General features: G+C 38.6%; 1 protein-coding gene across 1 annotated transcript in view; it reads right to left on the minus strand.

The window, feature by feature from the left end:
* The window catches only part of frmd3 (FERM domain containing 3), a 325,166-nt gene that overhangs the window by 63,781 nt on the left and 235,073 nt on the right, over nucleotides 1-26,312 (minus strand). Inside the window, exons 5-8 of the mRNA XM_039750579.1 lie at nucleotides 20,206-20,303; nucleotides 11,285-11,408; nucleotides 8,231-8,318; nucleotides 5,418-5,506 (exon numbers count right to left, since the gene is read on the minus strand). Coding sequence (XP_039606513.1) covers nucleotides 5,418-5,506; nucleotides 8,231-8,318; nucleotides 11,285-11,408; nucleotides 20,206-20,303 — 399 coding nt within the window. The remainder of the gene's footprint in view (nucleotides 1-5,417; nucleotides 5,507-8,230; nucleotides 8,319-11,284; nucleotides 11,409-20,205; nucleotides 20,304-26,312) is intronic.

A 26,312-nucleotide genomic window follows, 5' to 3' on the forward strand; every position in this document is an offset into this window, starting at 1 on the left:
TGGATGTTTTAATCCCAAATAAATGAAGTTAAGATTGAGTCTAATTGATTAAAAAAGGATTTGTTAATGTATATGGGAATGCTTTGAAATAGGAACAGCAGCTTGAGAAGGATGAGCATCTTAACAATGTTGATTCACCAAAGTTGTAAGGTGGAAAGTAGACCATCTAGTCTTATTTTGTTTAAATTTTTCATACAGGCAGCAAAATTTATATTTACTTGTAATATTTACCCCTAGATATTTAAAGTGATCTGCTAAGATAAATGGGAAGGTATGCAGTCCAATATTACACGTTAGAGAATTCACTAGAAAAAGCATGCTTTTATTCAAATTGATGTTAAGTCTAGATATCTTTTGAAAATCTGTTCATGCTTTTAGGACTGCTGGCACAGAACTTTTTGAGTCCACTATATACAGTACTATATTATCTGCATATAGTGATATTTTCTGTTCAAGTCCTTCTCTGAAAATCCCTTTTATCTCTCATGCATTTTGAAAGTATACAGCCAATGGTTTAATAGCAATTGCAAAGAACAAAGGTGATAAAGGGCATCTCTGTCGAGTACCACAAAGACTGCATTTAGGTTCAGCTGTTCCAAGTTTTTTATTTTCCATAGTCTCGCTGATCTGGAGACTAATACCAAATTTAACATCAAACCTCCATAATTCACTTCTTGTTTATGTGCTTCCCTGAATAAGACCAGCCATCCTTCAAATTTCTCTTAAGATTTTGAACTTACTGTGTGTCATAAATAAAATAAATGTACAGTAAAAAAAATTATCAAAGCCAGACTATATTACAGGTAATAAAGGTATTTACTGGTAAGGTTATTTGCCTCCTAATATAAACTGAATTGAACACAATTACTCTCATTTATCGTTATAGAATGATGAAATTCTGCTGTTTGAGGGATAAGTTTGGTATTTTTAAAGCTGAGGTTATTTCTTCATAATCATATTAATTTACAACATTAAATTGTGTTCTAACATGACACATTTTTATATATTTTAAGAAATAAGTAGCCTGCTTTTGCTTTTAATAATGGAAGTGAACGTTAACATGGTCCAAACAAGTCAACACCACCAATTTATTTTTGTATTGCCAAAAAACACACATGGAATGACTTAATGGGCTTTAATGAGCCTTGGTTTTTGGCAGCCCCCTCAGCCTTGACTTTCTATTAACATGAGAAACAACTACCGAAAAACTGTAGGGGAAAAAATTTAAGAAATCTTGGTAAGGGCTATTTGGAGAGAGAGTATCTTGCAGGTATGGTGGGTGTGCAATGGGTGTCAAAAATGGGGAAAACACAACACACAAAACAGAGTCAGATGACCAATTTATCATTGACACCTAAGAAATAAAAAACAACAGTAGAAACTACATTGTTCTTGCATAACACTCCTCACCAAGTGCAGTTGTACAACACAGTGACAACTCTCAAGGGAAAATGCAAGAATAGATTACACCATTCACTAAATGCAGAACTATCACAAATAAGGATACAAGTTTGTTAAAATACATCACTCCTTAAAACTTACTTTATATGTCAAATGTGAAGCTGCAAAAATAAAAGGAAGTGCTACAAATAAATTATCAAAATTAACAGTGTATGCTGAGTTGCTTTTCCTGAGAATATGGTAATAATTAAAAACAATGTTTTTGAGAGAGCAAATTCACTGACATGCGTATGGGTTGGAGGATGTCAAAATCTATCAAAGCAGCAACAGAACCTCTTAGTGTCAGATATTTATTTATTGTATACTAGCCAGCCCGCGGTGTACATTACACCGCATAATCAGGCCGGTTTTTTAACGATTTTTAAGCACAGGGAGAAAATTAACATTTGAAAAATCGGTAATGTAATAAATCAGCAAGAAAAGCAACACTGTAACAATGCACGGAACGAACCAACACATAATCATCCGTGACTGAAAACTGGCGGACCGCCATCGCTCATGTGCCCACCTCCAACTCGTCACTTAAGTCGTTGTCGTCTTTGCACAGTCCAGATGCACCTGTGACTCACATAGACTTTCCGTGTTCCTGCAGGAGCATCTAAGAAGATGCATGTTTGTCGTGGATGTGAATTGCTGTATGTAGCATGTAAAACAGTTTGCTATGGTGCACGCGGTCATGCGTCATAACCCGAAAGCTCAGTTTTTAAAGACTGCTTACTTCTTGGAGTTGGTGGGCATGACTCCTTCCTACGTGCGCCATAGGTGTCTTACTTGTCGGCGGCTTAGTGAATCCACACCCCTTCCGGCGTGTTTTCCATGGGTGTCTTGCCTTAGTGAATTATATATGTAGATATTTGACATTTTATTTCTAAAGTAGCCTACAAGTATATACAGTTTGCATAACACAACAGTTTCTATACTTTCTACTACTGTAGATACTAGCAGGTAAAGGGACTTAGTTCAGAGATGGGCACCAAGTCAATGGTAAAAGGTAAGCAAACAACTATGTAGGTTATAGTCTAATGCCTTAACCATATGGCCAAAGAGCTGCCATTTGAAAACTGTGGTCTTTTGAATTTTTTTAGCCCCAGATTTCCTCATTGCTAATGCTTTCTTTAACCTGATTAACCCTTTGTTCCCTAACGTCCCTATTTTATGAAAAACAAAGTGACTCTTTCTAATATGGCATAGAAGGGAAAGTCTGAAAATCATGTGGATCCTGAATTGAAAAAGGACTGAAAATAAATTTACTTAACAAAATTGAGTAAAATCATCTAGGAAATTTGAATATAAAAATTAAGTAGCAATTATATGGGAACAAAACCATGCTCCAAGATTTAATCCCATCAGAAGTATTTAAAGTAAGACCACCACTGTGTAACTAAAATAGCTAAAAGTAACCACTCACTAGCTGAAGGAACAGCAAGCAACAGATGACAGATGTTTGGGGATAAGGAAATGGCAGGCTGCTCCCACTGATAATTAGGGATATCTGTATCTATCTAAGAGAGCTTGAAGAAATCAGGCAGGTGTTTCCTGTTTTGTGTACTTTGTTATTTAATCTGTACAGTCTAACTAAAACTGAGCTTCTTTGTTCTTCTTCCAGGGTAATAACAATTATAGTTTTACATGCATATTGTCACCACATGCATAAAAATACCCAATGACCACTGTTTGGAATTCTAGTTCATAAAGTGAGGGAAAGATCTTATACAGTACCTAGATCAGGGATCTCAAACACCAGTCCTGGAGGGCCACAGTGGCTGCAGGTTTTCATTCTAACTCTTTTCTTAATTAGTGACCCATTTTTGCTACTAATTAACTTAATTTGAATTAATTTGAATTGACTTGCTCCTGAAGATTCAGACCCAATAATTGTTTCTTTTTCCTTAATTAGCAGCCAAACAATAATGAGATACAAAATGAACCAAAACACGACCAGCAAACTGTGTCCATCATACAATATCTGAAAATAAAAAGGGTGGAGGTCTCAGGAATGTTGATCTCCTCAGGTCCCCAAAACATTATAACAGTGCTCTTAGAAAAGTAAAGAGAAAATCAACCATTTTGGAAATGTATGCTATTGCACAATGAGAGCAGCAACAAGCCCTGAAATTAAAGAACGGGTTTAATTAACAACAAGACTTGGAGCCTAATTAAGCAACTGGTCGGAGTAAAACTGGTTGGAATTTGAAGACCTGACTTAGTTGGCTCACTCACTTCACATTTCATTTCTGTTTAAGGGAAGAAATGAAGCAATTCATAGGAACAATGAAAAAATTACTGGGAACAAATCTTAAAAAACAAGCCAATTAAAATTGATTAAAAAAACTTAATTTGCTGCAAAAACAGGTCACTAATTCAGAAAAGGGTTAGAATGAAAACCTGCAGCCTCTGCGGCCCTCCAGGACTGGAGTTTCAGATCCCTGACCTAGATGGTGTCTTTCTTAGCCTGACTGGGGCACTGAAAAGAAATGGTCACTGCATTATATATAATTTGTACACTGGAAGAAGATGCACACTGGGTCCTAACTCTCTGGACAAAAAGTCACACAGTGGCCATGGAAATGTATTATTACTGTAATATTACTACAGCATATTCGTCTTTACCTAAGATGACCTTCAGGAGCTGGGTACATTAGAATTGTGTGCAGATATATATTTTTTTTACAAATTAAGTGGCTTATTCTATGTCACAGATATTGAAATGGCAAACATATACTTTAAATCCAAGTGCTTCAGCCACTGTGTGACACGCACTGCCCATGTAACCCTAAGGATGGGGGTAAGCCCTAGAATTGATTAAATTTGACCAGGAATTAAATCAGAAAATTCTGGTAGAAGGAGGAATGACTTAGAGAAAGATTACATAGAGACAAGGATTATGTGAAACTGCAAATAAAATTGTGGTGTATGTATAGGGTAGAACAGGGTAGCTTGTTATTGTATTGCATATTCTGCTATTGTTAGGATTTGCCTGGTGCCCCATCTCTAACCATTCCTTTTCCCTGCAACTCAGCCTTATTCTGTCTTTGTGCAGCACCAATTGGAAAGCAGTCACATGATGGGGGGACCAAGGGGAGTAAAACATATTGCTTGGCTGATAAACTTTGCTCTAGAACTGTTGCCAAGTGTCTTCTAAATAAACCTAAATAAATAAAAGTTATACTCCTTTAGTTTTCTTTTTCTTTTTTTTTTGTTGATTCATGTGATTTTTTTATCTTCTGCTTAGGTGGTTATTTGGCCTTGGAACCCCTCTAGATTTTTATTTCTGACCATAGCATTGGACTTATAATTGTAATCACGAGAGAAACAAATCTATAATTAAAAACTTTATCTAATACTTATATATCTGTGTTATTTAAGCATGTATTGATTTGTTCTTATTTGCTTATTTTGGCATTTCACTTATTCATTCATATACTTATTTATTTCTAGTTGTTTTTCTTTTTTCTTGCATTTCTTCTTTAACTTCTTGTAAATCACTTTGAACTACATGCCTTGTATGAGAATGTGCTATGAAAATACACTTTGTTATTGTTGTTAAATACCTAGCCTGATTACATTCTATATGTAGTTACCACAATTTCCTTGAATTGTTACTGTTTTTGTGGATTCTTCAGTTCCCAGTGGTTTTCTCCCATTTCCCAGAACATGCCTACTAGGTAAGTTGACCTGGTGTGAGTGAATGTAGGTGGGTTAGCATGCCCTGCAATAAACCAGCCCCTCATCCTTAAAATGTTTACTGTCATGCTCAGTTAAAAGGATAACATGCAAAAATTTCCACACATTACTTGTTTGGGGTTAACAAAACTGAAAGCATGTTAGTTTAAAATTTCAGCTTAAGCACATCCACGCAGTGTTTTGTCTAATTATAGGTTGTCGTTATCCTAGACATAACCACTGGGCAATTGCAATGAAAAGTAGTCTTGCTATAACAAGGAAAAAATTATTACCATTTTAAAAGATGAATTCTTTTATTTCCTTGGAAAACCACAAATCCAGTGGCTGTGAATCCCAGGAAAGCCATGGACCCAGTGAAATCCTAAAGAAGAATAAAAAAAAATAGTCATTCTAACACCTGTGCATGTGCCTTAATATACTGTACACTTGTTACAGGGTATGGTATACAAGACTGATTTACTGTATGTTAAATGGAGTGCTTGGCACAAAGAAATTGTGGATGAATGCCTTGCAATAATTATATGTTCTCATTTACTCTGGTTTCATAAATCATTTACAATTTAATAATGAGAACATGAGATCTACAACAAGCGAGAAGCTTTGGATTTTGCTTTACTAATATAGTATTTGAAAGAAAAGTGAAAATATGCCAGGAATAAAGTTAAATTTTGTTGGAAATATTTGGAATTGGAAGTTAACAAGGTAACAAAAAGAACTTGCTGAAGGTGGCAGAAATGCTAAATGATAATGAAATATATCATGAAGCAAGTTGCTGTGTCAAGCAGAAACTGAAAAAATGTTAAAGCAGGAAGCAGACAAACAAGCATGACAGAATCAAATGTGAATTTTCTACAGTACTTGAAGAAAAATGATACATCCTGATTATTGCCATTGAGCTTCTGAGAGTAGTTGGTGGGATAGATAGATAGATAGATAGATAGATAGATAGATAGATAGATAGATACTTTATTCATCCCAAGGGGAAATTCAGAAACTCCAGCAGCAGCATACTGATACAAAAACAATATTAAATTAAAGAGTGATAAAAATGCAAGTAAAACAGACAATAACTTTGAATAATGTTAACGTTTACCCCCCCGGGTGGAATTGAAGAGTTGTATAGTGAGGGGGGAGGAACGATCTCCTCATTTTGTCAGTGGAGCAGGATAGTGACAGCAGTCTGTCACTGAAGCTGCTCCTCTGTCTGGAGGTAATACTGTTTAGTGGATGCAGTGGATTCTCCATAATTGATAAGAGCCCGCTGAGTGCCCGTCGCTCTGCCACGGATGTCAAACTATCCAGCTCCGTGCCTACACTAGTTCCTCACCAGTTTGTCCAGGTGTGAGGCATCCCTCTTCTTTATGTTGCCTCCCTAGCACACCACCGCATACAAGAGGACACTCGCCACAACCGTTTGATAGAACATCTGCAGCATCTTATTGCAGATGTTGAAGGACGCTAGTCTTCTAAGGAAGTATAGTTGGCTAAAATGCCATTTAAGAGGTGTCTAGTCATGGATGTGTTTACACAACACAATTCATTTTAGAATCACTTGGAGTAATCTGTATTTTCATCAGGTGAAAGTGGAACTCAAACTGATAAGACTGGTTAAAAACATGCATTTTTAAGTGGCCAGTTCAAATCCAATGATGCAATAATCAATACTTTTTGCTGATGTTCATGTTCTATAGGCTTATGCACATCTGTGATTACTCTTCAACCAATCAGCTAGACATATAATATATAATCTGGAGATAACCATGAGTGAATTTTGTTTAAAATTGGGTGGGAACAATTAGTGGAAACTACTCTAATGTTTTGTTTTGTTTTTTCGTTCAATAGAAAATACTCACTCTGGGATGGCAAACTTTCTAAACCAATCCAACAACTAATGAAGGTGGCACTCAAAGTAGGGGTGCTGATCTTGAATTACAAAGAAAAATAATGCTCTCATTAACCTGATCTGACACAGAGCAAGGCTCTGATTGCAATGTGCAGTCTACAACTAAAAAGTCTCATAAACAGACCAATATTAAACATATAAATGTGCATTGTATGTGCAGAGAGCACATTATGTGTATTAAAATAACATGATGCAAAGGAAAACCTTTCTGTAATGTGAGATCACACGCTGGCATTCAATAACATCAATGGACTAGTGCAGGAGCCGTGCTCTCTGTTGTTCACAGTTACGCTGATGGTGTAGAAGTCAATGTAAGTTTGACAAAATTGTCAGCTATGCTGGGTTTTTTTTAATAATTTTATTGTAATCACACAACATTCCATACAAATAGATCCATTTTTACAAAAATAGGATTGAAGACAAATCAACCCCCACCCCTGTCAGCTTTGCTTGCTTAAAAGTGAATCGTAAAGTATGCATTCGAGGAAGATGATGTGTCACAAAAAGATTGCCGTTAAGAGAATTGACAAAAATAGTCACAGGAGATGCAGATATTAGCACTCAAAACATCCAGAGTCAACAAGTCTCCCTAACAACACCAGTAGACGCACAGATGAGGCTTCACAACATTCACTTTCTGACTGCATTGCTACATAAATAACTAAAGTAAAGTAAGTTACCATTACTGTCTTATTGGAAAACATGTTACCTTCTGCTACTGAACTCCTAAATTGGTAACAGTAACTTTAATTTCGTATTTTCTCTCAGCGTCAAGTCTTTTGTTCAGTTACTTTTGCTCTCTCCCTGAAACCCCAGCAGTTTAAAGTGGGTGTACTTGGGAAACTGGAAGTAGGTGTTTTAGAAAGAATCCCCAGACTTGTGATCTTGTGTGAAAATCTCATCTGGACCTGCGTGACTACCAATTATTTAGAGTCAGCCTGGCAGTAATTTAAGAAAATTTGAAAACTGACATTGAAAACACAACAACCAGAAATGTCCTCAGTAACCAGACTCACAAGATGGTGTAAGGTAGAGTTGAGTTCTGAAGAAAGCTTTGCAACATCTTTTTGACACACACGCCACAGGAGACAGAAACAATAAAACAGAGTCAAAGGAAACATATCAAGGATGCCAATAATAAATATTAGACTGCAATAAAATAATACAAAGCGGGGTACTGACCTTGCATGGGTGGGGGTCAACCCCATAGGTTTCTAAAGAATGGGCTTTCTGTAGAAGATTGAATTCAGCAGCAGCGGGACTTTGGCCTCTGAAACAGACAAATTCTTTCAATCACCACATTCATCATTACCAATTATCTTTTTGAAAAAGCCAGATAATAGGGATTTTTTTAAAATATTGCCTGAATGGGGAGTTTTCATTCATAGTTTTTTTCTGATATTTTGTACACCATGGAATGATGACAAAATATTTTAATAGTTCATTCTAAAGAATATCTATAGTAGGGGTCACCAGCACTGCAGAGAATATTTAAAAAGAAGTATTTTAAAAACAGTAAGCTTAAAAGAATGAGAACAACCATTATATTCAGGCAGAAATTACACATACTGTATGAGCTGGCTACATTGTAAACACGTTTTTTTTTTCACAAACAATCAAGAGAGAAAAAAAATTTCCATCAGGGCAAAGATCACTGCAAGCAAAAGAGTAGGAAGAAATAATTTTAAAAGTTATAAACATGGAACACTAGAATATGTATATGTATGCATCAAAAGTATTACAGTTAAAGAATATTTATACCATGAAAAAACAGAACAATATGTGAAAAACACAATGTCTTCCCTGAAGAGCCTTCATCATACAACTCAACATGCAAACTATCAAAAACATAAAAAGCTGGAAATTTCCCAAAGAGTCCTACTATACTCATTCCAGGACCAGGTGGTGTGAGTTAATAGGAAAGATGGAAACACAAGGATGGATGGATGGATGGATAGATAGATTTTCACCTTAAATAAATAGAAATAAATAGGTTAAACAAGAGCGTTTAAAATTGTGAAAAGATGCAAATTCATGCTTCCTTTTACTTTAAAATCTGTTCTTTGACAGAAATACAGTAGCTCAGATACAATAGACAGAGGCTGACAATTCACTTTGTAGAAATGTTTGAAAATAATTCTTTAATGTACATACATACAAAAATGACCAATTAATGTAGCTGAAAGCAGCCCCTTGTGGGGATTCTAAATCAAATTAACAATAGATGGGTGACATTAGGTGAATAGGAAACATTAAGATATCGTGGGCTGAGTGGAAACGACTCTTATGTTTTGATTTTTTTCCTTCAACAGAAAAGACTTTTTGTTCACCAAGAATAAAATACTCACTCTGGGATGGCAATGCCAACTTGAAGGAAATGTGTTTAAGATGGAATGCAGACAGCATCTCTTTAGGCACAGGGACGTTATCATTCAATAATAAACTATTGGTAAAGTGCAGCCTGTTAAACTGATGAATTTCCTTGTTCACTGAATGATTCTGAACAAGTTATTTATTTTGAAAGTGCTACAACCACAGAAACAAAATAACTGATAAAAAGGAATATTCAACTTTGGATATAAAATATTCACAATAAAACCTGAAAGAATTACATTCTTCAGATAATAAACACATTTTTCTGGCCTGTGTGCAACAGACAGATTGGGAAGGAACAAATTACTGGTATGATGTGCAGGAAAATCAGTAAAGCAAGATTATGATTAAGTAGAAAATCACTGAGCTGGTAGCCATAGTATCCCATGTACATTCAGAAGTACACAACAGACATAATGACCAGCGCAGACAAATATCTTGGCTTTCAGTACACAGGGTAGCTAGAACCCAGACAGAGATGCACTGGTTATATTGTCCTTTAATTTACTTACAAGGAATGAATGTCCTAGGAAACATCTCTGATAATTTTACAACACATTCTAACCATTTGCACCAATGAACTAGCTTAAAAGCTGAGCAGATGTTGACAGAATGACATTTTAATTGAAATTAATGTATGCTCAGATTGTATATTTAGAAGAATGTACATCTGGAGCTAGTATTATGGAAAACAGGTTGATTCATGGTGATGGTGATGTAATTTTTCGTGCAGCTAGAGAGTGTTTATAGGTTTGGCACCTGGTTGGGTACAATGATGACAGGCACTGTGATGCATTCAGGATGAAAAATACAGTAGTTTGGTATCCTCACCAGAGCTGAATTTTGATTTCCGGAACAGAAAAATTGCAGAGTAAAAAAGATTACTTAAAAAGATTACTTGTTCTTAAAACCACTTTGTTCCAAAAATACACAGGAGATTCATTAATATAATAAAATTAAACTCCAGGTGAAAAGGTTAAGAAATCATCCACTAATGTATGCTGTACTGAAATAATTTTGATTGTGGTTTAAATAGGATAAACATAACCCACCTAGTACCACTACCAGCAAATACCAGCTCTTATGCATTATATTCAGAACAAAAAAGTATACTTTGGTTTCCTTCGTCTTGCCATTTTGTATTTTCTTTGGTAATGGATACTGCCTAAATTACTTTAAAAATGTTTGTTTAAACTATATTAATGTTACTTTTTTACAGTTTACTTCAGTAAAGACCATATATTCTACAATTTTAGTACATGAAAAAGATTATATAAAGTACTTACTTTATATAGGGTAGTGTAGGCTGATTTTATGGTCATTGTCTCTCTCTTTAAAATGTATTTTTGAATGTGATTTAGTTGGGACGAGAATTAGCACATCCAAATCTAACGTCATGATCCTCTCAGAAAATAGTGGATTATTCTTTTCAGGTAAGCGGTGAGCAGCAAACCCAATTATCCATTGTTGACAAGTCAGGGTAGCAGCCACATCAATTTTGTGGATGTTGCAATGAAAGGTAAAGAGGTAGCTTTATAGATTTCTATTTATTAGTCAGCCTACATCCCAAACCTGATCTATGGATTACGAGCTCCAGGTAATATGAATGAGAATGAGATTGTGAGTACAGGTGGTCAAGATTAAGTTCCTGCACAGGGATGCTGTGGCCACTCTCTGTGGCAGGATGAAGATCTTAGCACTATAGCAGGACCTCAGGCTACAGCTGGTATTATTATAATGTACCCAGGGTGCTTCACTCAGGAGCTATACCAGGCACATCCTACTGGGACAAGAACAGAATGTGCTGGAGGGAATGTTAATACACTGAAATAGGCTTTTTTTTTTAGCAGATTTAGTAACTACCTGAGTTCAGTTTTATGAATTTCTCCAATTTTCCTTTCCAACTTTGGTGACTGCTTTGGGAATAGTTTGAATTCAGCAACATAATCTTCCGGGTGCTCATCAGGATCATAATCCCCCAGTTCAGCTGAAATGAAAAAAGGCCAATTTTGAACAAATGTTGTAGTTTTCATTAAACAAAAGACCTGCTGGAATTATTTCGAATAACTCTGAGATGACATTGAGCACAGTGGTAAAAATGTGATGTATGTGATTAGGATAAGATCTTTGCCTTTGGTAGAGGTTTCATACAGTTTATTTAAAAATCAGAATGATCATTTTCATGGTTCACATGTATAAAAACATAAATCATGTTCTGAACCTATTTATTCCAGTAAGGTTCTCAATTAGTCAGAGTCTACATTGAAATCACTGTGTGCAAGGTAGGCCCAACCCTGAATGAGATGCCAGTTCTTCACACTGAGTCAGTTTTACATAACCAATCAAGATAACATGCAAATTTATTGGATATGGAAGACAAACAGAATGCCTGGTAAAAACTCACTCAAACACAAGGAGAACTTGTAAACTCCACACAAAAGTGACTAAGCTAGAACTCGACTCAATGTGCCTTGATCGATGAAACTGGAGCACCAACAATGGATGTTTGTGTTTCCCCTAATATGCAGTATGTGAAGTAAAGTCTGTTATTTATAAAACACTGAACTTACATAAGCACAGACTCCAGAATATTTATTGGAAACTTAAAGATGATTAAGGTTTTTGTCAAACCTGTTATTCGTTAAAAAATGTGCACATTAGAATGCACATTGTACATAATAAATAAACTGAATGATAATTCACCCATTTATTAATTTTCTAAACTTATTTAACCCTATGATCTTCCTATGGGAACTGGAGCTGCAAGAAAGATCCAACAATTTTTTCATTAGTTAGCCTCTCCAAACGTGGTATGGCCGGACAGGTGGTACACAAGTGGAACCAGCGCCTGATCTCCACTTGTGGGGGATTAATATAGAAGCAATTATACTCATTTAGTGCTATACTTTGGTTTTTAGCAATGGGTGGTTTCCAGACACATAATTGTGATGCCTGGGGTGCCTGTAGCTAGAATAACATCCTTGCACCTTGGACAGCAATAATCATAGACCAAGATAGACTAGGCCAAAGCTCTCTTTCATTCTCACAATAGTGCTCAAACAATATATAAAGTGCGGTGCACAATCTTCTTAAATAAATAAATAATCCAATAAAACAGTGTCTTTTGTGGAGGTTAAAATCATCAATAAACACAGTAATATCCAATAATTACATATCATCCAGAATTGGATTCCGTTTTAAAAATCACACTCTATGAGCTCAGTGCATCTTTCTCCCTCGTCTCCCCAGCTCACTCTCTTGTCTTCTCGGCTGGCAGAAACACAGCTGTAGTGTTGTGGATTTTATATTTTATTTTTTGCTCACACAAACAAAAATGAACTTAATCTTACAAGGACAGTTAACACATTGTATCACATTAAAACAAATATTTTGCTCTAGTGGACAGGATAAATTTAACACTTAATAAGAAGGCAGAACATCAAAGCATTCTGTTTTCCCGAACTCTACAAGTATCAATCACAGTAGCATCTGTTCTAAAGAAGCAGAAATCCAGGAGATGATTCAAGCAGTATCGATTACTTTATAACCTGCAAACAAAAGGAGATTCTTGGGACAAAGAATTACTAAATTGGTTTACAGCCTGGGAAAGGAAGACATGCCAATGCTTCAAGCTGTATCTGATTACTTTACAACCAGCGAACGGATGGGCATCTGTAACAAAGAATTTCCAAACTGGTTTACAGCTTGGGAAAGGAAGACATGCCACATGAAATCTTATGATAAATACGCCTAGTCTGAAAGGCAACATCAAAAGACCGAAGAAGATAGCGACATCAGAATAGAGCGAAGGCAACGTCAGAAGAAGAATAAAGAGCCACATCAGGAAAGGGCACCAGCAGCGTGTGACCATTTTCATCCAATCATCAGCTAAAGAATTTCATGAATATCAATTGATAAATCAACGCCACCCTGGGACATTCATCTTTGACATTGTGACTTTTCTTAAGCTTTTTCTACAGACTATGCTGTGAATATCCAGGCTTTGCTATCCACATTTTCTTTTACGCTTTTCTCTAATGGTATTATTGTCCTTTAATAAACACCATGCTCTTTAACTTTCTATACTTTGTCTTCATATTTAGAGTGACTGAAGTAATAAGGTAATTTTTTTTGAGCACCTGGAACAGTGCGGAAGTGCCATATGATCCAAGCTGCAAGGTTTATCAAGCTGAGGACAAAGAGCTCTGTCCAGTAATGACCAGTGCGTTAAAGTAGGACATTCACTGGTTGATAAATTGCCTATAGCCAAGGATGTTGAGCCTTTGTATGTTCAAATATATTCTTGGAGATCAAAAGTAATATTTAGGTCTGAAGTTGTTCTTGTCTATGATAAGTAAGTCTCTTGGAGTACTAGGGAAAGAGCACTATGCATGTGTTATTAATGTGGTACTTGTGTGGGCTAAAGTGCTAGAAAATAACACATGTATACATCTTTCATATAGTATTTCTGTGTGTATGCATATATCTATGTATGTGTGTTTTAATCTTAAGGTTTGACAGTAGACCAACCCTGTAACGAACCTGATGAGTACACTTATTCCTGAAGAAAATAGGTAAAGGGTAAGTAAAGGGAAATATCATGATAATACAACAGCCAACTGTCTCTCGTTCCAACCACATTTCTTTGGAGTCCGTCAGAATGCTCTGAGCTGAATTCCCATTGTCCTGCCACCTAAAAATGGCCATCGGGCACAGACCATTCAATCGCTTCTGGCTCCTCTATGGTACTCAGCAGAAGCAACCCACACCTGGAGCACCGGTCCTCTTGCTCCCTATTGGGCCCACTGACTGCCCGGCCTCCCATCCACCATGCTGGCTCACTCTCCTGATTCTGTGATTCTCGTTCTTTCCTTTCTTCTCCATGATTCCTCTCACCCTTCTATCTAAGTAAAGGCATGCTTTATTCTCCTGTGGGTGCAGCATCCTAATTATGAACCGCAGAGTGTCAATAGGTGGTTACAAGCTATCGCCTCCACACCAACCACCTCGAAGCCACATGCACACAGAGAGCCTGAAACATTTTTTTTTTACTAATATTGGCACTGCCATGGACCTGTAATATGTAGCACAACAAGAATCGATTCATTTGGTGCTAATAGATTTTTTATAAGGTTTCAAGAACTGGACTGGGGGGTAAGGAGTAAGCTGATTTGTGTTTTTACTGAATTAAATTATTTTTCATATGGCCTTGAAGACTGACAAAGTGATATAAGCTGGACATACATAAAGTAAGAATTTCACTCTACTCAATGCAACAATAACAACAGCTACTACCACTACAGCCACATGGTTGATTGGCGCTTGGGCCTATCCAAGCAACTATGTGCAAAAAAAGATTCAGTTAATTGCACACACATATTTATAGTTAATTCCTGTATCATGGACTCTAATTTACAAGCCCAGTGCACATTTACATACATCCTAACAAACACCTAACAGAAAACAAAATGCAATTAAATACCAAAGCAAAATAGGTAACAAAAAATCCTTGCAATATAAATAAATATATAAAACTTTGCAGAGTTTTCTATTATTTCTGCCTGTTGCTGATAACTATTATAACTACTTTTACTCTGCCCATATACACAGCTTTAGACAACATAATGTTTTAAATTTGGTAACAAAAGGTTTTTGGGATATTAAGCATCTAAGAAGCTTAAATATAGTTTTCTATCTACTCATCTATTCCTCAATTGTCATGCTTATTACAAATTAAGAGTCACAAATAAGCTTATAACAGCAGCACCAGGCAGAAGATAGGAGACAACCTTGAAAAGGACAGCAGTGTAGTTTTTTCTGGCTTTCCCATATTTCATGCAAATCCAATAAACTAATGTTGAGTGATTGCCTTCACTTAAATTACTGTGACATATTTATGAAATCTACAGTACATTGTCAGTACAAGCATCTTTAAGAATGAGCTCTGCAGTCACATTATAGAATAGTGTTGACCTTATAGTCACTACTATATCATGAAGAGCCATGTTACGTGAAATCTACTATTTTTCCTAATGTACAGAAAATTAAGGTCATGGGAGACATTAGTGTAATAATTCAATTTTAAATCAGCTGAGAACTGCAGTATATGCATTTCTGTCTCATTTCTAGGGTGAGGAGCCTTCTGTGTAAATTTTCTCCCTGTGCTTTGTTCACTGACCATGCTTTTCACTCTCAGTCAAAAATGCTGTATAGAATTCGGTCAACTGGCAAGTCAAACTGAGTGTCTTGCTGTCATTTTTTTGTATTTTATCGCCTGATGTTTTGATCACAGATGGTTCCTGAATGGAAAACATTCATGTTGTTGTCACATTCTGCCTCCTCTGGCTCTAACATGGACAAGCTGGTTCTGGATAGATAAATTAATCTATACTAATAAAAGGCAAAGCCCTCACTGACTCACTCACTTATCAATTCTCCAACTTCCCGTGTAGGTAGAAGGCTGAAATTTGGCAGGCTCATTCCTTACAGCTTACTTACAAAAGCTGGGCAGGTTTAGTTTCGAAATTCTATGCGTAATGGTCATAACTGGAACGTATTTTTGTCCATATACTGTAATAGAATACAGCTCGATAGCCGTGGGAGGCGGAGTTTCGTATTAAAGCATTTAACCAATCACATTTCATCCATCATTTGTTGCCAGGCAGAGAGGCTTTCACAATCTGTTGTGGAGGCACTCTAACACAGAATAAATGTCGATTAACCTGTTGCTACAACCAATCAGATTTTGAGTTGGTGTCAGTAGGGCCCTCTAGCAGGCGTACGGCAATGTCACCATATTCAGACCCATTGATTGGATTGAAGCCGATATGAGGAACTCTCCGAGGTCACTGAAAGCACCGCAAACGCTCCAAGCGAAAGATCGTCGCGTGCACTATGGCCAACTCCATGGCAGGATTCTGGACAATATTATTTGCCAGACACAGATCAGATTTCAAGACCACGAAAACCTTATGTTTGTCACGCTCCTCGAGCCCCAGAAGTTTCGGGAATACAAGAAAAATTTCACACATGCAGCCTTCTCCACAAGAGCCACGGAGCGCTTTTTGATCTGTCTCGGTTAAAAACAGAACTGACTGTAATGTATGTCATGGATGATTTTCCAGGAAATTCTCCCACTGATTTCCTTGACTTCCTTCATCAGAAAAATCTGAATGAGAGCATGGGGCAGCTGTTGACATTGGTATATTTGGCGGTGAGCATTCCTGTGTACACTGCTTCTGTCGAGCAGACATTTTCTGCCCTAAAGCGAATTGAAACTTATGCCAAAATACCATAGCAATTTGCCTTTGAGCATTAGCTTCTATGGCGATAGAAAGTGAGGTTTGGATGGAACTGAAGCGTACGGAGATTCCGTACGACAGAGTAATTGAACTGTTTTTGAGGAAAGAGAGGACGATGGATTTTGTTTACAAATAATCCGAATTTTTGGTGAGTAAAATGTTGCGATTTTCCTAAATAATATTGCAAGTTTATGAGTTATTATTGATGTTTTTTATGTGTGTCGCGGCTGTAGTAGAAAGGAACTTGTTCATCCCTGTTTTGTCTCTTCAATAAAGGCATTTATTGTGGCTACAGGAGTTATCTTTTATATATATATATATACAGTATATATATATATATATATATATATATATATACACACACACACACACACACCCCGATCTACCGGCTATCAAATAAACGAACCACACGCCGTGGCGCAACATGAGAGGCTTCACCTCTAGCGCTGACGTCCGAGGTTCGATTCCCAAGAGGGGTTGCAGTGAGTGTGTACGCCTGATGAGCCCAGAATTAGGGCGAAACACGTGCCGCGTACTGTTTGCATTATTTGACAGTAAAACTATTTCAATATATTCAATATATATATATCAGCGCTTCCCGATTAATTTTACCCTTGCACCCCCTTGGTTTGAGAAGTATGAAAAAATATGAGGTTAACGCAGAAAAACAGATCACCAATTGAAGCTTTATGAATAATGGATACTTTATTCGCCATCAATAATTGCTTAGGTAGAGCCATACTCAGTGTAATCCTCCTTCCATTTTATAATTTTTCCGCGACTAGCCATGATTAAATGAACGGTAAAAAAGTAAGAGCGAAGCGAGGGTGACTTATTCAGGAAGGCTGGCGACAGCTCAATAGCTCGAACTTGGGTATACAGTAAGTAGGTTCTATTTAGTTGCCAGAAATATCTTTGGTAGGAATGGAAGTTGAATTTAGTCTTTAAATTTCTATGGTGAAGAAAAATTTATTTAATGATGACTAAATTTAACTTACATTCCTAATAAACATATTTCGGTCGACTAAATAAAAATTACTTATATTTAAAATTTAAATAGAACTTGAACAGATACGATAGTTCATAATACCCACGCAGCACTAAGTGCATGTAACAGCAGGAGTCATCCGTTTTAACAAGCAGTGTATTACACTGATACGAAATAGCCTGCCCATTTAATTATTTAGGAATGGATAGATAAATTAAGATTTTGTACAAATAATGTTTTTAATTTTTCTTCCTCGATGGATTCTGGCACCCCCAGCAACAGCTGCTCGCACCCCAAAGGAGATATATACAGTATATATAGATATAGAGATAGAGATATATAGATAGATATAGATACAGTGGTGTGAAAAACTATTTGCCCCCTTCCTGATTTCTTATTCTTTTGCATGTTTGTCACACAAAATGTTTCTGATCATCAAACACATTTAACCATTAGTCAAATATAACACAAGTAAACAGAAAATGCAGTTTTTAAATGATGGTTTTATTATTTAGGGAGAAAAAATCCAAACCTACATGGCCCTGTGTGAAAAAGTAATTGCCCCCTTGTTAAAAATAACCTAACTGTGGTGTATCACACCTGAGTTCAATTTCCGTAGCTACCCCCAGGCCTGATTACTGCCACACCTGTTTCAATCAAGAAATCACTTAAATAGGAGCTGCCTGACACAGAGAAGTAGACCAAAAGCACCTCAAAAGCTAGACATCATGCCAAGATCCAAAGAAATTCAGGAACAAATGAGAACAGAAGTAATTGAGATCTATCACTCTGGTAAAGGTTATAAAGCCATTTCTAAAGGGACTCCAGCGAACCACAGTGAGAGCCATTATCCACAAATGGCAAAAACATGGAACAGTGGTGAGCCTTCCCAGGAGTGGCTGGCCGACCAAAATTACCCCAAGAGCGCAGAGACGACTCATCCGAGAGGTCACAAAAGACCACAGGACAACGTCTAAAGAACTGCAGGCCTCACTTGCCTCAATTAAGGTCAGTGTTCATGACTCCACCATAAGAAAGAGACTGGGCAAAAACGGCCTGCATGGCAGATTTCCAAGACGCAAACCACTGTTAAGCAAAAAGAACATTAGGGCTCGTCTCAAGAAACATCTCAATGATTGCCAAGACTTTTGGGAAAATACCTTGTGGACTGATAAGACAAAAGTTGAACTTTTTAGAAGGCAAATGTCCCGTTACATCTGGCGAACACAGCATTTCAGAAAAAGAACATCATACCAACAGTAAAATATGGTGGTGGTAGTGTGATGGTCTGGGGTTGTTTTGCTGCTTCAGGACCTGGAAGGCTTGCTGTGATAGATGGAACCATGAATTCTACTGTCTACCAAAAAATCCTGAAGGAGAATGTCCGCCATCTGTTCATCAACTCAAGCTGAAGCTATCTTGGGTGCTGCAACAGGACAATGACCCAAAACACACCAGCAAATCCACTTCTGAATGGCTGAAGAAAACCAAAATGAAGACTTTGGAGTGGCCTAGTCAAAGTCCTGACCTGAATCCAATTGAGATGCTATGGCATGACCTTAAAAAGGCGGTTCATGCTAGAAAACCCTCAAATAAAGCTGAATTACAACAATTCTGCAAAGTTGAGTGGGCCAAAATTCCTCCAGAGCGCTGTAAAAGACTCATTGCAAGTTATCACAAACGCTTGATTGCAGTTATTGCTGCTAAGGGTGGCCCAACCAGTTATTAGGTTCAGGGGGCAATTACTTTTTCACACAGGGCCATGTATAGGGCCATGTAGGTTTGGATTTTTTTCTCCCTAAATAATAAAAACCATCATTTAAAAACTGCATTTTGTGTTTACTTGTGTTATATTTGACTAATGGTTAAATGTGTTTGATGATCAGAAACATTTTGTGTGACAAACATGCAAAACAATAAGAAATCAGGAAGGGGGCAAATAGTTTTTCACACCACTGTATATACTGTAGATTATATAGATAGATAGATATATAGATATAGATATTATATATATAGATAGATAGATAGATAGATAGATAGAATATAGATAGATAGAGATATAGATATATATCCATGTATGTGTATATATATATGTACAGTATGTGTATGTATATGTGTGTGTGTATATATATGTGTATATATGTATACATGTATGTGTGTGTGTGTGTGTATATATATATATATATATATATATATATATATATGCCAACAACACTCATGACAATGACAAAATTGTCAATCATGTTACGTTATTATTAAAATGTTTCCTTTTCTTTTTCATTACTTCTTTAACACACTACTTCTCCACTGCGAAGCGCGGGTATTTTGCTAGTTTTATATATATACAAAAATCATAAACAAATTTAACTCATTAGTAACCTAACAAAGCCTATATCATATAGCATATTTCCTAATCTGTCCTTAATGCCTGAAGGCTTATTCTGATGTGATAGGTTTACTGTGCATTCTTTACAAATGCCTCTTACAGAACTCACCTTGAATAATGCAGGCCCCTAGGTAGGCAGCATCAGAAAAGGAACACAGAAGGCGGCCATGAAAAATATCTCTCTTCAGTTGTAAATACAATAGATATCTGAAAAGAAAAAAATCCAAATACAATTAGATAATTTAATATCATAAAATATCCAAAAAATGATATAAAAAGGACAAATATTACTTTAATCTGTAATAAAAGAAATAAGCAATTATATTGTGAAAAGAACAACGCCTACTTTTCCCACTTTGCCATGTAAACCTGGAGAACAAATTATTCTGTCGATACTGACATACTTTTAAAATATTAATTGTTCTAAAAGGAGCTGTAGATGGACCTGACAACTGCCACCTACTATTCCTTAACTGTAATACAATCTTCATTCTTTATTTTCACACTTTTACTTTTTGTTATAGTGTTGGGAAATCCCAGTGAGTGTCAGCACTTAAAGAGTGCTGGTGTGCTATCATTTGGAGAAAAATAAAAAAAAAACATTTGTTAAGAGTAATTCTCCCTGCATGTGGGAGAAAAACCTCCATCTTATTCTCAACTAAAATGGTATTTACCCTTTGTACTCTTTGTTCTGCTGAATCTACTACCCTCCTGTTGCTTATCAGTTTGGGGTGTATTTTCATCGTATGTTTAGCAAATCCTTTGCACTTTATTTTTACTTGGTGTCACAAAGAATTTGGATTTGATTCAGTTCCTATTATGTGTTGCCTGCAGAATTAGCCCTGGCTTGCTGGGAAGCATAAAATGAAGAACATGAATTCTAAAAATGGATAAGTGGATGGGAATGTTGAAGGCACAAGAGCTAAAAATTAGTTAAACATTTTTAAAATTTGTTAATGTTCTTGAAGAACATCATTCTACACATTTTTGTTTCTTGCATCAAAAAGCAAAGGAGAAGAAAAGCTAAATCTATATATTTCTGTATTTTATAAATATCTATACTAATAAAAGGCAAAGCCCTCACTGACTGACTGACTGACTCACTGACTCAACACTAATTCTCCAACTTCCCATACAGGTAGAAGGCTGAAATTTGGCAGGCTCATTCCTTACAGCTTCCTTACAAAAGTTGGGCAGGTTTCATTTCGAAATTCTACGTGTAATGGTCATAACTGGAAGCTATTTTTCTGCATATACTGTAATGGAGTTGAGCTCGAAAGCCGTGGGGGAGTTTCGTGTGACATCATCACGCCTCCCACGTAATCATGCAGTACGTAGAAAACCAGGAAGAGCTCCAAAAACCGCTGAAGAAAACATACATTATATAATTAAGAAGGCAGCAAAACAATTAGAAGCGAGCGAGTGACATATAAAACCATATTCAGTGGCTCACATGAACTGACGCAGTGCGCAGACAAAAGCAACAGTTTCAGAGAGTGCTGAACAAAAACCGAATTACACTGCTACACTCAAATAGACAAATCACACATCGTGGCGCAATAGTATAAGCTTCCCCTCTAGCGCCGAGGTTCGATTCCCGAGAGGGGATGCACTAAATATGTACGTGTGCTTCCCGATTCATTTTAGCCTCGCATCCCCTTGGTTTGAGACGTATGAAAAAATATGCAGTTAATGCAGAAAGACAGATCACCAATTGAAGCTTTATGAATAATGGATACTTTATCCGCGATCAATGATTGTTTTGGTAAAGCCATACTCAGTGTATTCATTAGATGAACGGTAAAAAGTAAAGCGGGAGGGTAACTTATTGAGGCACGCAGGCAAAACCACAATAGCACGCTGGCTCGATGTACTGTAGTGCGTCAACTTGATCTGAATTGCGCGATCACATTTGAAAAAATATATCTTTTCAAGTTCTATTTAGTCCATATGTGTCAAACTCAAGGCCCAGAGGCCACATCCGCCCGCGTAATTATATCCGCCCGAGATCATTTTGTATATTTTTGTTATTAATGGCCCGGGGATATGAAGCGCTGGTAATACAATAAACTACAGATCCCATAATGCAGCGCTTCAGCTGCCTTGCTGAACACTTACCACGTTAATCAAGTCTAGCTTATGATGCTGCAAGTTATTGCGAAGCTAGCCCACACGATGCCAAAGAGAAAAGGTGATTCTGAACATAGAGCCTTTAAAAACCGATGGGAGGCTGAGTATATGTTTACTGACATTGCCGGTAAACCCGTGTGTCTCATTTGTGGAGCTAATGTGGCTGTAATTACAGAATTTAATCTAAGACGGCACTATGAGACAAAACATCAAGATAACCTGAAAGACCTGAATGCAATGCACAAGATACAGAAAGCAGAAGAGTTAAAGAAGAATCTGACACTTCTTCAGATGTTTTTACCTGTGCAAAATCACAAAGTGATTTCAAGTGAAGCTACTTTTATAAGGGACACAAATGCACCAGTGCAACTTGCCCCACTTTCCCTGTTGCCAAGTAATGTTGAACCAAGTCGGCACTACGGTGTTCCCAAATACGCACTTTGCTGATAAACTGAGCGCACTGCGCACTGAGTTCACACGGCGCTTTGGTGACTTTGAAGAACAAAAAAAGAATTTTGAGTTGTTTCGCAACCCATTTGCCGTCGATGTGGAAACTGCACCTGTGCAGATTCAGATGGAGGTGATTGAGCTGCAGTGTAATGGCACACTGAAGGCAAAGTACGATACTGCACAGCCCGCACAGTTTATTCACTCCATTCCCGCAAAAATGCTCCAGCTCCATCTATATGCGGCTCGAACCTTGTGCATGTTTGGTACCACATATCTGTGTGAAAAGCTCTTCTCAGTCATGAAGACTAACAAAACAGCACACAGGAGTCGCCTCACTGATGAGCACCTGCAGTCCATCCTGAGAATCTCCACAACACAGAACCTCACACCAAACATAAACGAACTTGTTGCCAAAAAAAGATGCCAGGCGTCCAGCTCTAAAATGACATAAGAGCAAAGACAACTGAATGATTTGATTTGTTATTGCTGAAAAGAACACATTTTATTTATATTTCCAGGTTTTGTTATGCACCATGTTCATATTTAAATTTGTATAATTTTGACAGGATATATTTTTATGAAGAGCAAAATCTTTTGGGATAGTTAAAATTTAAGTTTATTTTTTATATAAAATTACATAAAAGTAAAGAAATTTAAATGTTTGTTCTTTTAATGTTTACTTTATTTCTAACTTGTATAATTTAGACAGGATATATTTTTATGGAGAGCAAAATATTATAAGTTATTTAAGGTTTGAGTTGATTTAATCCGGAATAATATTCTGTTGACTAAATAAAAATTCCTTCTATTTAAAATTTATATAGAACTTGAACAGATATGATAGTTCATAATATCCAGGCAGACTTGCACGTAAGAGCGGGAGTCATCCGTTTTAACAAGCAGTGTATTGCACTGATACGAAATAGCCTGTCCATTTAATTATTAAGGAATGGATATGACCCGGGAATACGTTACGGTCATGTGACAGGAAGGAACGACGTGCTCCCGGGTTAAAAAAATGACTGTTTGCCCTGACCCAGAAGGAAAAGGAACTGTGGACTGTTGGGACAGGAACACCTCCGGGTCAGGGGCTATAAAAGGACGATGCCTCAGTCCAGACACTGAGCTGAGCTGGGAGGTAGGAGGGCGAAGTGTCTGGGCGAGGAGGAAAGAGAATAGTGTTGTTATTTGTAATTTATGAGTGTAGAGTGGAGGGTGCTTTGTGCACGGTATAATAATAAAAAGAAGAGTTATTATACTTTCACCTGGTGTTCAGAGTGGTACCTGAGGGTATTAGAGGTGGACCACGCCTCTATCTGCTACACTGGCATAGTCGGCAGGATTCACTGGCCGTCCGTTGGCAGGGGACCTGCATTTAAAACAAAATTTGTAGTGGCAGAGAACCCTAAGAAGGTCCCTCTTGAAACCGCGGAAGTGAAAACCCCACCCGCGGCAAAGAGCACTGCAAGTGTGAGCCGTACAATACAGCAGACCGCGATGGGGAAGAAATCTGGGAAGAAGACGGGATCTACCCAGAAGACTTCGGTCCCACATGGGCTGGAAACGCTGTGGGCTCACCTGACAGGCGGTGAGGAAGACCGGGCGCAGTTTGGAGCAGAGCAAATCCGAGCGGGGCGACAGCCGGAACGTTGTAGGATCACGACTCCCAAAGATTATTACAGGGAGTTGGAGCGGGATCAGCTACATTCCAAGGTAAGTGCTGGGAGAGCACTCGCACCGCCGGAAACATTTACTTCTTGTTTTGCAGAGGTCTGTCTGCACAAAGTGGACAAAGAGCATGCCCGCCTCAGACCTAGGCAAGATGGCCGCGACAAGAAGAAGCCGGGCCAGTCTAGGAGTCCGCAGAGGGGAAGCCCATACGGCGAAAGCCACCACATGACCTCACGCGATGGAGGCCGGGAAGACGGTCAGAAAGGATCCGTCGGTGAGGTCAGTAGTTCCCCGACGGAGCCGAGCTTCCTGAAAGGGAAGGGGACGGCGAGCGACGCAGCGCCACAATTTAAAAGAAATAAAGAGGAGCGGGATGTGACTGAACGATCTGCCGACAAATTAAAAGAGGCAGATTGCAGTCCGCCACTGCAGGCTACCCGTTCCTCTTCAGACTCCATGTCCCAAAAGCCTCCACGAAGCCCAGCAGAGCACATGTCAGGAGCGGACGTGCTCATTGGCTCCCGGCCGGTAGGTGAAACGAATGCGGAAGCAGACTTAACCCCGGCTGAAATAACTAACTTTGTGGACTTGCAGGAGCCCAAAAAATACCTCGAGCCCATGTATGCTTTCTTCCAGGGACTGAAGGAACTGAAGGCTCGTGTGGAAGAGCTGGGAGCTACAGCCGAGGCGCCGCTGAGAGGACTATTGGAATACCTGCGGCGATTAGGCCGAGAAGCCCCGGTCTCAAGTGATTTGGCGGTGCAGGTGAGTGAAATCTGTGCCGTATATCATAAGGGGATACAATGCGATCTGACCCCGCTATTAATAAACGGCAAGTGTCAAAGCGCTGTGAACCCAACAGTGGAGCGTGGCATTATGACTGACTGGACGGGAGAGGAAGCAATCGAACCGAGGCATGTGTGTGACGTGGCCTTCCGGAGCGAGTTGCCAATCCAGACCCCGACCGGTGTAAAAAGGGCGTTGTCGTTGATTACCGGAGGGGCGGGGGAAGTGCCAATCACCCCGGTACAGCTGAACAGTGCTGTTACCCAGAGCGATACGGTACTAATGACGCCGCCTCCGAAACAACATAGAACAATGGGTGTGCAGACAGCAAAGAGGCTCTCTTCTTTCCATAGGGAGCCTCAGGCTGAGCACAAGCCCCAGATCAAGCGGGAGATCCCCAAAAGAAAAGGTGGGTCTCCGACATAATGGAGAGAGGCTGAGAGCAGTAAAGCGGCCGTAAAACCCTCCTTGGCAGAGAAAGGGGCGGAGATGTCGCTAACGGAGTTCCCGAGGTGTTTCTGGTCTCGCAGAGGGAGACAACCAGGAGGACTTCGCCGGTGCTACAACTGTCGGCCGCCGGGCCACGAGTGGCGCCATTGTCTCCGGGGGGACAGAAGGTACGTCGTTCCCCCAAGGTTCGCTAGAGGACAGGGACAACGCAGCCAAGGTCCGGCTGACGCGTCCTCCTGGAGGAGGACGTCCCTCGCGGGGCTGGACGCTCCGCCCCAGAAGTCATCGCTAAGGGGGGGGGGACTGTGGAGGACTGCCGGCTTTTCATGCCGGTCCTCACCCCCAGGCTGCCAGGAGGAGCTCTCCCGACAGCAGGATAGTGCCCCAAGGTCCAGCAGGGCCTCATGGACTTTGTAGTATTTATACACAGCCCTGCTGGATACCTTGGGGGTCACCAGGAGTCACTGTGGGGGCTTATGGGCTCTTTTGTGCTGTATGGCCCAGGAGTACATCACGGTCATGTGACAGGAAGGAACGACGTGCTCCCGGGTTGAAAAAAAGGACTGACGCGGAAGGAAAAGGAACTGTGGACTGTTGGGACAGGAACACCTCCGGGTCAGGGGCTATAAAAGGACGATGCCTCTGTCCAGACACTGAGCTGAGCTGGGAGGTAGGAGGGCAAAGTGTCTGGGCGAGGAGGAAAGAGAATAGTGTTGTTATTTGTAATTT

This window comes from Polypterus senegalus, chromosome 4, assembly GCF_016835505.1.
Source record: "Polypterus senegalus isolate Bchr_013 chromosome 4, ASM1683550v1, whole genome shotgun sequence".
Taxonomy (NCBI): Eukaryota; Metazoa; Chordata; class Cladistia; order Polypteriformes; family Polypteridae; genus Polypterus; species Polypterus senegalus.